Here is a 14,765-nt window from a genome sequence, read left to right on the forward strand (position 1 = left end):
TTGTTATGTCCTTTTAGATTAACAGAGGTATGCTATGATATTTACTGATTTTTTATACTCTGGTAGAAGCATAAACTACTGACATATGTCACTGCCTGAAATAATACATTTATTAACTGGTCCAATATCATTTCAGGTATTGCTTTATTTGTGCACACAGTTACCAATATAAAACTCTTCCTATTGCATCAGCTGTCTTTTCCTTATATCTTGGTGTTCCCATTTCTACATCCTTTTAATCTGCATTTGTATGTGTAGGCTAGTATCTGTACGTTATCAAAGCTGTATTTCAGACTAGGAGACAGCAAATCCAAGACAAGAAGGACAATGGGAAAGAAACCATCAAAAAAAACCTTGGCTATTTTAATAAAGGCGAAGCCTACACAAGAGTCACCTTTGTTCTTTATTTACCACACTATATTTGGATTCTTAATCCTTTAAAACCAGTCACTTCTGGGCAGTAACTCTCTTGGACCTATGATGTATACTTTCAGCCGAGGAAAGAAGTTCACAAACATAACAGTAAAAACAAAGAAAGAGAAAGCAAATGTGCCCATTGCTCCTAGGAGGTTCACCTAAGTTATGAAGGTGATGCCAGATAAGAATTTGAATTTATGCCCATGATTCAAAATATCACCATGTCAGCTTGTGGTTTAGTACTCAGAACAGAAGCAGGGCTCAGCACTGATGGTCTGTATCAGGTTTGTCTATTCCAAAGTTAAAGCTGCTTTAATTTAGTGGAAGGTTTGGGCTTCTTGCTCACTTTACCACATTTTTTGCAAGCTTTTGAAATCAACAATGTAATGAAATGAAATCAAATCCATATTTGTGGAATATACCTTTTTAGCTTATGTTTGCTGATCTTCTTCACTATACTCAAATCATTATTTAAGCTCTGATAAACTGGCAAATGCCACAGCAATTGCTATCTTTTCACTGAGAAAGGGAAAATAAGTTTTCCTTTGTTTTGAAATATCAACAAATATTCCCAGCAGAGGTGATGACAGAGAGGATTTCAAAGCTACCTTCACTCTTCCTGCAGCAGTCATAGGAGTTTGACCCTTACCAACCAGTTAGGAGTAGTTCAGTAGATTCAGTTCTGACAAGAGGACCTGTTTTTTCTGCTGCCTGTGAGAGGCAGCCCAGGGAGGTCAGACAAGTCAGACTAGACAGAACAGTAAATCAATCAAAATATGGCCATCATTTGTTCAGTGTGCAGAGAGAGTGTATTTATCTGCAAAAGAGAAAGCATGTTGATTTTTTTCATATTAATTCTTGATAGATGTGTCTGTCTGATAAGCATAAGAAAAGTCATCCTTTCACTCAGTTTAATAAAACCTCAAGGAACAACATGTTCTTGATAATATAAAGGCATTCACTTGGTAGTAGGCTAATAAATTTTCAAATGGAATGACCTGGTGCTTATATGTCTGCACAAGATATCTGTAAACAAATTTGAAAAATAAGTTTTTCTGCTGCAAAGTTTATTAGCTTTACACTGACCAGTATTCACGAAGCAGAATTTGTGAGTGTGGTTAAATTGTTTAAACTCCTTAAGTAAAGGAAAAGTAAATTCTAAAATAAACAGATGCTTACTGTAAGCTTTAAAAAATATTTATTCAGCTGGTATTTTCCCCTTAAATCCAATATCAGTATTAGAACACTGAAATAAAATAGAAGCCTTTAATGCAGTTCATTATTGTAGAAATCTGTGACCAACTAATCCATCCTCCCACTGGCCCTTTAGTGCATCTCTCAACTAGTGAACTCTTCATTCCTAAAGCCTCCTAATACACTTTTTATTTCTGATGTCACTTTCCCACCCTTCAAATACACAAAAGGTGGCACATGTCTTTGCACCAACATAGGCTTGTTCTGCTGATGCCCTTTTTTTGGCAAAAACTTAAAGATATTTTACCTTGCATAAAAAACTGTATTTGGTGTCCCTCCTGAAATTTGAGTTTTTTGCTATAGAGGGGGTGTGCAGTGTTCATAGTCTGGCTTCTCTCTTTGTAAGTGATAGACTACATTCTGAAATATATATATTTACTTTCTTATAGGAAAAGTATGTTCATAAAGCTTAAAGCATTCTAAAACAGCAATGTCTTTCAAATAAAGTGAAAAGGAAATCAAATGTGTATGCCAGCTTATCTTAGGTTTATCAAAATGTTACAAAAAACATGCTTGTCTGTATCATTATTCCTTACCATTTGCCCTGTTAATTTCTTTTAAAATCACTCTATCATTGACAAAATTGTATGAAAAATCATATGCTGAGAATATCTTGCCAGATTTAAAAGTCATTATAATCAGTTTCTTGTGGGAACTAAAAAAAAAAAAAAAAAAAAAAAAAAAAAAAGTAATCATACTGAGGCAACAGGACAAATCTAAATAATTGACAGGACAGCTCCTTTTTTTGGCAAAGACAGTGGTGAAAATCTCATTATAATTTCTTCGACATTTTTTTGCCATTAAAATGGCTTTAAGTAATAGTTTGCAATGCTAAGATGCCTTTCTATACATTTACAACCTCAGTAAAATCAAACATCCAAACAGATGAAGACGAAACAAGATGTTTGATATAACCTTTGCCAGTAGCCAACTAGATGTTTATCAGCAATTACATATTATAGGCTGAAAAGAATCAAATTACTTTTAATATGATGGCAATATCTGAGGCAAGACATTTTTGTCTTCTACAGCTAAATAAATTGAATATGAATGGACTTGACAGCATGTAATATGAAATGCATTATGGTCTGGAGACTGCGGGTCGCCCTAACAACCAGACAATATTTCCTTAATTAAGTATAATTTCTTTCCTACGTGATCACAAGAAGATTCTGAACTGGTGAATTAATGATCTGGGAAATGCATGTAATTCTCTGCTCTAGGTAACTGTCAGCTTAAAACATGTTAAGCTGTCTTGGGAAAGCTGCAAATATTTGATTTGTTTTCCCAGCTTCTTTTTCTAGCGTATTAAATGGTGTATGTTTAGGGACATGAATATATATCTTTTCAATTTGAAAATGATATGTTTTCTGTATCTGAGCAATTTTTTGTCCTTGATATATTTTCTCTCTAGTCCTTATTTTTTTAATAGTTTGTTTGCAATACCTGTTGTACTTACTTATTTGCTGAAAGACATTTGCTCTCAGACTTTTCCATTCTATGTTTGGCAGTTACATTTATTACACTAAACCATAAGATTTCCTTCACCACTGCCCCTTCTTTATTTCCAGGTTCCTGAATTAAACCCAGAAATAGTTATCAGTCTGTCACATATGTAATCACAGCAAGTTCCTCCAGCTGTACTTTTGCAATAAGCATCTTTGCACAGGATTGCATCCAGAGGGTTCTTGAGTATCTCCAGTGGGGAAAACTCCACAGCCTTTCTAGGCAGCCTGTTCCAGTCCAGGATCACCAGCACAGTAAGGAAGTTCTTCCTCGGGAGCTTCCTGTGCATCAGTCTCTGCCTGTTGCCTCTTGCTTGATTGCTTGGCAACACTGAGAAGAGCCTGGTCCCATGCTCTTAACACCTTCCCTTCAGATGCTTGCATACATTGATGCCCTCTGATCACCTTCAGGCCCCCCTCTGGACCCTCTCAAACAGGTACACATTCTCTTTACGCTGCCCCCAGAGCTGGACACTTCTCTCAAAGTGGGATATCATTAATATGGAGAAGATAGGGAGAATCACCTTCCCTGACATTACAAGTGGGAGCCCAGATTGTCTGTCATGGAAAGTCCTGAGGCAATTCTCCACCTTTGAGCCAAAGGAAAATATTGCTTGTAGAGGGAACTGAGAAAACTGTTTACCAGTTGACAAATTTAATTTGAGCACATATGGTTTGATAGAGTAAAAATGCTGATCACTCTGAGCACAGAGCTTACAATGTCCTGTCATAACCAAAAAGGGCAGTTGAAGCCCAAACCCTAGAACCTCATCTGACTGCATGGTGAGTGAGGCCACTGATTTCAAAACCAAAACAAGATTATTTTTGTTCTTCATGGCTCTTCTTCAGACTCTTGCATTGATTCTGCTATGCAGGAACTGCTGGGTGGGCTGAACGGGTGTGTGCCCTGCAGACTTGCTTTTAGACTCTTTCACCCAAAGGGAAGACTTCACTGTGTGGTGGTTCATTAAATGAGTTAATCAATAAATTAATCCATGTAAACCAGTGCAGATTAATAATAGTCAATAAAGTGGCAAAAGTGAGAAGTGTTGGAGGTTTGATACATGCACACTGATCAGCTTGTTTCCTAAGCATTTATTTGGAATCATGACAGATACTCCACGGAGACCAGCTTCTGTAATTTGTCAGATTTCTTTAGGGACTCTTGTCAATGCAATGTAAATCCACTCTGTGATATAAAGCAAGTGTGTATGTATTTCATGTGCTGAGGACATTGCAAAAATGACTGACCAAAATGAGCCTACTTTGTTCTTACTCCACTGCATGCAAGGAAGAGTTTGCAGGGACTGCAGACTACATACTTCTTAGATAGGATGTGCATAGAAAAAATATTGATGGAAGGTGAAGCAGAATTGAATTGGTATTTCCCCCAGAATTTTGTATTTTTATTTATTTCTATTTGCAGCTGAAAATTTGAAATCCTTAGCTTCTAATCAGATCCTTGGCAAAAATAGTTCTATGTAAATGTGAGATAGACTTGTAAGAACAGATATGCTATGAGTTTTGAAACAAGTTTGTTTTCCAGGTTGGTTAAGCAAGTTTGGTTATAGGTGAATTTTTCCAGTATTCTCAAAGGGGGAAAAAAAGTAAATTTTTTTAACAGATACTTTCATCTACATTTTTCACACTTTGTAGCAGACGTAATGTGATTGTGCAAGTTTGTGATGTGTGCATACAAAGATGCATACAAAGTAAAATTATTATTTGTTATGAAGAAATGGCTGGAAATACTGCCTTTTGTCACTATCTGCAAAAGAAAGAGCAGACCACACTTTTTGACTGACTTTCTCTAACAAACACAGGATATAGCATTTTACAATATTGAACTGGAGAGAATCAACACTTCACTAAGTCATGATGTTGCCAACATGGGACCTTGGGGAGTGGGAGAGCAAAAACCAGGGAATATGAACGGCAAAGGACCTCTCTCTCTAAAGCTCCTTTGGCATGTCTTTTGTTTCATTTTTTTGGTCAAAATCTCAGTCTTGCTTTAGTACCCATGGTCTTTTGTTATTAACGTCTTTGTTTTTCATGCAGAGAAGAAAAATGCTTTTAAACACTGTGTATCTGTTTTAAGTGGTATCACTACCAAATTCACTGTCAATAGCTAGTCTTCTTACTTAATCGCCTATAAAATACCATGAATAAGGGTTCTTAATTGAGACTGGAAAAATCCAAGATAATTACCATAATAGGCTGAAGATCTCTGAGGCTGCAGGCTTTAGAAGTCAAACAAAATTGGGGACATATGTGTTCTGTCTGTAAGATTGTTCTATGTAGGATATGGAAAAATGGAAATGACAGGCATTTTGCAATGTACAGTAGCACTCATCATAGAAAGAACATATGCATTTGTTTGTCAGAAGCAATGAAGTAAAAAATGACACTTAATTTGAGCTGACATAAAATGGCCTCATTAGCAGTACAAATAATACATGTGTGTAGCTTGGTTGTCAATAGGAGCAAAGCATATTTTTTCTGACAGATGTATTAGTGTCTTTTAAGATTCATGTCAAGTTTTCAGTCAGGTTTACTCATTTAAAGAATGCCTTTTTTTATTCTTCTTCCTTTTTTTTTTTTTAATGTGAGAGGTTGAATTGTAAATAATGTGTATTTCTAGGGTGCTGTGATAACACCAACAATGGACCACACTATGTCAATGCAGCCAGCAAGCATGATGGGCCCTCTGACCCAACAGATGAACCACCTTTCCTTGGGCACAACAGGAACGGTAAGATCATTCTTTTTTCCTCTATTGCAAAGCATCTATTGCTTACTGAGTTTCCTAAGGTAATTGACTACTCTTTTCAGTGCTTTTGATGGTGAAATGAGGGCTTCACCATCATACAGTAAGCATTAGTTATTACAGAACAGAAATGACAAAGTAGCATGAGTAGTAAAATGGTAGGCCAACAAAACCTGATCTATATTTAAAAGGAATTATCTGTACTGGTTCTCATGTAATTATGGAAGTACTGCTCTATCAATTACTTTTTAAAATTGTTTCCTTGTCAGTCAAGAAAGTTTCATACCACTGGGATCAGGAGTTCTGGCTTTGTGGTACTATCCACTACTCACTTCAAACCATAGCAGCCAGCCATATGTATTTTGTTCCAGGCTTAGAAATGCGAATTTCAGTCAAGGACAGCTGTGTTTCTCGTATATCATATTTAAATATGCATATTTCAACAACTGTTTTCAAATTTTCTTTTTAAAATGTGTAGGTCATACTCAGTTAACTCCCCCAGAGTCAGAGAAAGGCAAAAACCCACTCTCTAATTAAAATCCTTTAAGCTCTCTGAAAAGTTCCTAAGATACAGCAACTGCAGACCATAAATGGTGGTTTGATATGTGAATGTGTGCACACTGCATGTAATGTAAATTTTTGCAAAAGGACAGGCATACTATTACATATGTAGTATGTAATATATACATATTACACTTCTGTTACTTTAGCACACATGCTCTTTATGTAATAGTTACATGAAACATGTAATTACATAACATGCTCTGTTATGCACTTATCCTTTTTTCACCACTGTTCTACTTGATACTAATCTATAGGAACACCGTTTTCCAACTTTTTTTTTAGTTGAATAAGGTACTTAATACAGTTGCATCTGTACAAAGTTATTTCACTCACTGTGTTGGCTCGCTTCCTGATCTCTTCCCTTCTGCTGCTTCTTCCTTGTCTGTTGAATTTAATTCTAACTCCAGTGTCTCTTCCCACTTCTTTAAAAAATCTCACTCTAAGATCTAAAGGTTCTGTATTTTTTTCCAACAAAACTTAAATATGACTGTTCATTGTTCATTACTGACATTTTAAATGTTGCATTCAGTAATCAAAAGAAGTAGGAATTACGTGACAGAGTTAATCTCAGCATTTTTCTCTTCATGAAATTGAAGGAAATATTTGGTCTAGTGAGAATTTCTGCATATGTAATTATTGTGATTCCAAAGCTTGTTTAACAGTTAAGGCAAGGAAATGGAAAATGAATTCTGATTGTGCTGTTGGGCAGCTCCTATGATTTTTTTCCTCTGCCTGTCATTTCAATTCCGTAACACTTAACAGACATTGTCTTCTACGCTCATTGTCTCACAATCTTAATGCAAACTAGAAAATTCCCAGTTCATGTTCTCTTCTTGCTTGAGACCACTGTTACAGTGCTTACAGTAACAAATCCATCTGGGGAGTCAGGAAAAGGACTCTGAGAGGTAGTGGGTCATCTAGTGGGTGACAGTGAGATCCTGAACTCATGTTACTGGAACCAAATGAAAATCTTTCCTTTCTTTTCCTAGCTCTTTACCCAGTTTTATCTTTCAATGTCGCAGCATTCCCTGTGATAATTTGTTGAAATACTTTCAGAGGTGTACCACACAGGTTTATGTTTACTATCTGTACAAATCCTAAGTAATTTTTCAGAAAACTTAAAGAGCAAGAAAGAGTAAATGATTGATGAGTGCTACAATATCCATAGGCTTTTCAAGCATCTCAAATGACACCCTATTTTATCACATACAAGATTTCTCTTAGATAAAAACAGCATCAGCACCATATTCAGTTTAAATACTCATGCAAGCAGTATAATCATGGATGTCATAGAAGGTTTATTCTGTTGGGAATTTCTCCTGTCAGAAATCACGATTTGGGCTGCCAGTAGCAGTTTTGCTGGATGTATCCATCCAGACATGAATTTCATTCTTCGGCGTGTATTCTGTTACAGAAAAAAAAAACCAAAAAAACCCAACAAAACAACATGGGGAACACAAGCTATTTAGAGATTTGATTTATTTAGAGATATTTTTACTTCATTTATTTGGAATTCTGAGTTTTGGTCCAGAGAGAGGAACATTGAGAGCATAAAGCATGAAGAATTGTGCCAAGTCCAAGCCATACTACTGTGAGTACCTCAGCAGGACTAGGTTTTATGGGAGATAAATGATATAAATGATACATTTCTGTTATGAATATATTTTTCAATTTTATCCTTAAAACTGTGCAACAGAGTGCGATAAAGAGCCACCAGCTACCTTTCAAGAAACCAGCCAGATTTTTTTTAGGCAAACAAGACAAAAAGTCACAAATAATTCCACTCACTCTTGGCAGTAACTCTGTCCCAATTTAATTTAAAAGCTTGCAGTATGCAAAGCAGTTTTTTTTGGAAGGCTTTCATATGTTCACTTCCTTAGACAAAGCATTTTGCTAATTAACATAACATATTTTTCAGCTGAAACAGACCCCTGTGGTCACTTAAGTGAGAGCTGACTTCAAAACCACCTCCACACTTGCCTGATTCAGGATGAATTCTGGGTTTCTAAAACATTGCTTCAACAGAAAATCTATTCTTTAGTGAGAGAGCTAGAAAAATAGCACAAGGGTCTATGCATCTTCATATCTTGTGGGAATTACTAGCCCTTTTGATGTTCTTAAAAACATTATAGTACTCTGTCCAGGCTGGAGCCATTCCATCTCCCTTCACAGAGGGAGCCATTCCATCTCCTTTCACTCTTTAGCTCTTTGGTGAGGTGAGTGACCTGAGTGACAGCAGCCTCTGCCATTTTGTGCCTTGACTCCAAAAACTGGATTTGAGTTTTGATCTCTCAGCCCTGCAGCACACATTAAGACCCTTGGGAATCCAGGGGGCAGCTGCCTCCATCCACTTGATTATTTGGTCACCAGCCCAGGTCGGGCTTCATGCTGCTAGGGTATTCACTTCCATCTGGGAGCCTCCAATTCAGCAGTCAAAACAAAGTAGTTTTCCTATGGACTCACTCATGGTCAGCTGCATTTCCCTTGTGCTAGGTAAAGCCTTCCCCCCAAAACACAAATAATTTTGTTTAGGAAACTATTTGCCATGAATGGGGGCAAGAAGTTTTCTTTCTATTCAAACTCCCAAAAAAAAGTGTATTTAATTTTATTTTATTACATCTTTAACATTCTTAATTCTTATCTATTATTGAATTGTCCACATAAAATTAGACATCTCTGCTATACCGAGCACTCCTTAAACAGGAGGATGCCTAAGCAGGCTATCAAGATGCCTGGAAAAGCTGCAAATCCATCTTCGCTTGATTCCAATGCCAAAGGGTGGTATAGGGCACTGGAGGAGGAGAGGAGGTAAAGGTGCATTTATGGCATCACAACCTGTTGCTGTGTTGTGAGAGAAATTGGTGCAGCATTTCCATGTCCCAGTTACTGTGCTTTGTGCTTTATCTACAAGAACATAATTCTTTTTTGCCTTTATGAAAATCAAATTGATTTCTGCTGGTGAAAATACAGTTTTTGTGCTGATGAATTGAGAGGCACATATGCTGCTGTGATCACTTCTCCATTCTGCTTGAAATCTGAGTTAAGCAGACAATCTGCCAGAGGGGTTATTTCTGCCATATTTATATGTATTTTTCATAGATACCTCTTCACTCAAAAAGAGCAAAAAGCATTTACATGGGTGTGCTAGCTGTGGGCAAATACATAAAGAAAACCTAAGCTTAAATTATGTCAAGATTACAGCAAGAAAGCAATAGCTCTGAATATTCTGATTAAAGCTGACAACCCAGTCTCAGCTCCTACAATTGTATTAAAATGAAATTTTAATGCCAGAAGGCATAATGTGAAGATAGACAAGAGGTTCAAGGCTTGATTTTTTTTTTCAAGCTTATTATTATTTATTATAGTAAGTCTTGTTTTTCCTATGTAATATTCACCTACAATTAGGTCTGCTATTAAAAAAGGTACTGTAGAGGGAGAATAGAGTGTGTGAGTCTGTAAGGGTAGCACTGAAAGAGCAGCATTAGTATGTGTTTAATAATGTATAGAGGCTGGAATTGTTCCATCACCAGCTTATCACTCAAAATGTTTCCGATACAGCCATTGATCTGACATCTCTTTCGTGGTTTAATAACGTTGTGATTGATGCCTGAGTGGATATAATACAAAAACCTTCAGAAATGTAAAAACTGAGCAGTTTGATCACTGCTTTCAGTTATTGCTCCTTGGCACTTCCAAGTTTGGCCATCAGCAGCAATAATCTGCCTCTTCAGTGGGAAGCAGATTTGCTTCATTCTTTTCCCTCTGCTTGTCATTCCTGAAGGAAGTTTGCTGTTCTGCACTTTCTTGGTTGGGGTTTCCCTCCCCTCCCTGGTGCATCCATTTCAGACACTGATTGGGTTCCAGTTTCATTCCAGCTGGAGGCAGCCTTTGTTAGTCCTCATAAGCAGAGGGGTAACTCCAGCTTTTTTTCCCTCTCCTTTGGAAAGGGAAAGGCCTTAGTGTAGCCTTGTTTCATCTTAAACCTTTGAGGCCCACACCAATGGGAGAGTGAGTAGAAGCCAGGTTTTTTACTCAAGCTGGTTTTACTCAAGTTCGACTGGGCTGCTTAATTGTTCTTCACACTTGACATTCCCTCTGCTTCCAATTTCCAATTTAGAAACTTGATAGGCAACTTACAAAATAAAGACTCCATTGCACTTTTTAAACAACAAGAAGAACAAACAAAAAAATTGTTTAATTGTTGCAGATACTCTGTATTAAAAATGCAGTCAGGTGAAAGAATTGCAATGACAATGTGGGATCCTGTTGAAACTGCAAACTACCTTAACTCAGCTTTCCTGGTTTATAGTATCACTGAAATTTCTCAGTGGAATAGCAGGCTTGCTATGCAGGTACATCAGTCTTATCTTTCACTTTGTTAGTTCTTTTTGTTGCCAGCAAGGCTTGATAATATCTCCAGAACCCTTCAATGGAACAACAAGCTTGTTATAGGTTTTTTATCTTTTATTTCCTTTGGATACTCCATGGTCACTGGTGGTTTAAAATGTCACCTGAAGGCCTCAGCAGAATAGCTGCTTTGTTAGATAGGGTTGTTTTGTTGTTTTTTTTTTCCTGTTTAATCTTCCATTCTATTTGCAGATACTACAGCTACATGGAGCTGAAACACCATCGCATTCCCCTCATGTTCAGATTCTTGTTCAAAAAGTACTCTCTGTTATTCTAATTATATGTCACAAAGTCCTTGGAGAGCTACAGGAGCAAAGTTTCTTTGCAGTCTTGTGCCTTTCACGTTATCAGGTGTTAATCTTAGAGCTCTTTTATTTTATTTATTGACTGACAGTTTCAGTTACTGTTTATGTGGAAAATGTAGGACTGAACCCATTTCAAATGAAATAGCCTAGTTCAGGCTGAAACGAAGATCTTCCTTATGCTTTTATTCAGCCAAAGTCCAGGGCAAATGTAAGTGATTAACAACATGGAGCTGTCTGGGGCAGGAGATCCATTTAAGGAGAATTGATTCTGGTTAGAAGGGAGAAGATCAGCATAAACTCTTGTGAGATTTATAAAAAACAGGTAGCTCCTCCTGCACCTTTTTTCCCAAACATTCTCTTGAAAGGCAGTTCCAATTTACCTCATGTAATTTGAGATAAAAAGGGGCACTCGGTGCAACTGAAAAGCTCCAGATTCTAAGCAGTCAACAGCAGTCAGCTCTTGTGTAGATGAGACTCTTTCTGCTCATCTGTTTCAATAGGGGTACACATGTGGTTAGATGGTATTTTTGAATGAATAGAGTTTATAAAATCATATCTCTGTAGTGTTCCCCCTTCTCTTCTGAATTCAGCTCTACCTTCCTGCCATTTGTTGCTAGTGGGTTACTGTTTGCCTTTATGTGCAAGTGTTCCAATCTTCAAAGCCACTAACTGTTGTAGGTAGGAAGGGAAAATGTAAAAAGTGCTAAACATAGATGGAGGGAATTCCATTTTTGGTCCATGCACCACTTCATCTGAGCCCAGCAGGTCAGTAGCTTTTATTCTGTGTTAAATTTTACCTTCACACAACACTTCCACAAATGAAGAAAGAGCTTTTGTTGCCTCTCTTTGAGATATCAGCTACTGACTCAAAGTGACATTAGCCCAGATTCCCTTTCAGAGAAGGAATCAACTCCCTGATTGTGGTGATAAAAATACACATCAACACAAAGCAACAGTGATGGATCAACAAAGCAAAAAGTATCAACCAGAAAAGCTCTAACTAATATAACTTCATTTTCATCATCAAACTAACGTCATTCATATAATTGATTTGCAGATGACTTTGCATAACTGTAAACTAGAACATTTAGAGGCTTGTTTCTCATATATTTTCTTAAATATGACTACTGCAAATCTTTGTGATTTCTAGAAGTACCATGTATTGAATGGGAGTGCAGTTCAAAGCCACCTCTTCCAAGAATGTTGTTTTTTAGTGATAGCCATGAACTGCATATAAAATGAACTCTTTTTTTTTATTATTTTGTAGTAATGAATAGGAATTGAAAGCCATAAAACTAGTAGTATCTAGGATAAATTTAGTGCTCTGCAGAATATCCCCCCCCAAAAGGCTCATCTGTAGTCATACTCCCAGAAATTTTTGTTGATATCTCTCCTACTGATGAACCAAGATTGTGAATTCATTTTGCTAACTGCTAGTAGGTCATTTACCTAAATACTTTGAATTTCAAGAGGAAAAATATTATGTTCACACATTTTCTTGTGAAATTGTGCTGATGCTATAAATGACAGGGCAGGTTGTGGGGAGAGAAAGAATCTCTTTATTTAGCAGACAGGGAGGTAGAAGAGAGGAACAAATAAGAGGTTAAAAAAATCCTGAAAATTATTCTAGGTTTGAAACATCACCTAAAACTGACAAATTCAGTAAGAGGTAGAAAACAAAAGTACTCTAAATGTCAGGTCTGTCATCTGTATTTTCTTGATATGTTTCTCTTTTGTAAATGTGTTTTCCATTTTTCAATCAAGAAGAGAACTCTTGATTAGAATGAAACTTATTAGAATGAAACTTGTTTTTATTGTACTGCCTGTATTTAAACAAAGCTTGGGTAATTCTGACTGAAATGAGGAATATAGCTTTCCAGAGAAGTCATAAATCCAAATATAAGTGGGGAAGACATGCTGTGTGGGGGCTCTGTAATACAAGGCAAGTTTGAGGATCTTAGAGAGGTGAAGGGTGCTTTTCAAAACTGTGGCCATGTGAAAAGCAAGAAGTGTCTCCCAGAGGTGCTGCTTCCACAGGTCTCCTCTGCCAAGAGCTGGGAAACAGGTCTGTGGTTATTTCTCCTCATGTGCAAGTGCCCACAAACACAGCAAGAAGTCTTGAAATCCTTGAGGAAGCTGTATTGTCAGTGGAAAAGAACAACATGATAAATTATATGGAAAACCAGCTAGTTTATCCTCAGTACTGCTGCAGTTCTTCCCACAATATCATTTAGGTTTAAGGTGAAGCACTTGAACCGTATCAACTCCAGAGAGAGAGGTAAACTTTAGCTGAAAGAAAAGGGTGTGAAGGTGAAAAACAAGAATGGTTTACAACACAACATAGGCTCATGGAAGGTATCCATGGAAAGAAGAAATTTTAGTGGTGCTAACAACAAGGTTATGAAGGTAGAATAGGGAAAGCATAATTTTAATATGTTGCAGAAGACATTAAGAGCTGGACTAGTGTTTGTAATGAAGCATAGAAAGTTCATTGTTTGGGACGTCTAGAACTCAACTGGACTTTAAAATCCACAGGAGGAATTTCCAGGTGTTGACACAAATCCAGAGCAGTGGCTAATAGCCTTTTTTATCTCCAACCTCTGTTTTTCATCACAAAGAGACATTTTTATTTCAGTTCAAAACAAGTAATATTCATTTAAATACCGAGACTTCAGGATATTATAAAAACTTCCAAAAATGTTTACTAGCATGATGTACCAAGACTCAGAGAAGAGCTGTGCATCAAAATAACATTTTATTTGCAATGTCTGAGGTTTACAGTCAAAGAGTAAACATAAGTTGCAACTGACCATTCACAGTATCATCTTACTAAAACACATTTGGAACTAAGAGGTAAAATTTATTCATTTCAGCATGTTTTGTCTGACTAGTAATTATACTGCACTCTTTGGATTTTTTTTTCTTTCCAATAAGATGGGTACATTTTGTTCAGCAAAATGTTTCTGTTCTGAGGAGCAACCTTTGAATTACATTTCTCATGTTCTTTCATAAGGAAATTTTTTTAATTCAAGATATATTGGGACTTCACAGAAACAAAATAAGACTAGATTGCAGGTGTTGCAGTGTGGGAAGGTGACCTTTTGTCAAAACACATACAATGGACTTGAAAGTGAATTTAATCTGAAAGATGTTATGTATTTTACATGTTTTAATCACAATGGAAGAGACAACATAACCTGTGTATTGGACAAAGTCCTGGACCTGCAGCTGCTCACAAATAATATTCCATTGAATTTCACTGCTTTTTCCCATATCATATCCCACTGAATTTCAGCTCACAGTGCCTTTCACAGTTAATCCACGTGGTTTATCAGATGGTTGGCAAAGTGGTACCCCAAAGGTTTAAACTTCCTTTAAGACAAATTACCAGTGCTTTTGAGATATCTTTCCTGTTTTCTTCTGGAAAGAGCAGCCTGTTCAAGGTTCACTCATTTGTGAAGCAAGGTTAAATGAAGGAGCTAAAGGTACAGGCTTCATACATTGTGCAAGACAGTGGTATCCTGTATATACAATGATTTCAGCCTG

At 36.8% G+C, this 14,765-nt stretch overlaps 1 protein-coding gene across 10 annotated transcripts in view; it reads left to right on the top strand.

The window, feature by feature from the left end:
• RBMS3 (RNA binding motif single stranded interacting protein 3) overlaps positions 1 to 14,765 on the top strand; it is a 704,594-nt gene that overhangs the window by 660,246 nt on the left and 29,583 nt on the right. For all 10 annotated transcript variants that reach the window (XM_064415155.1, XM_064415140.1, XM_064415145.1 and 7 more), the window contains one exon: positions 5,818 to 5,928. In XM_064415155.1, coding sequence (XP_064271225.1) covers positions 5,818 to 5,928 — 111 coding nt within the window. The remainder of the gene's footprint in view (positions 1 to 5,817; positions 5,929 to 14,765) is intronic.

The sequence above is a fragment of the Passer domesticus genome, chromosome 1, assembly GCF_036417665.1.
Source record: "Passer domesticus isolate bPasDom1 chromosome 1, bPasDom1.hap1, whole genome shotgun sequence".
Classification (NCBI taxonomy): Eukaryota; Metazoa; Chordata; class Aves; order Passeriformes; family Passeridae; genus Passer; species Passer domesticus.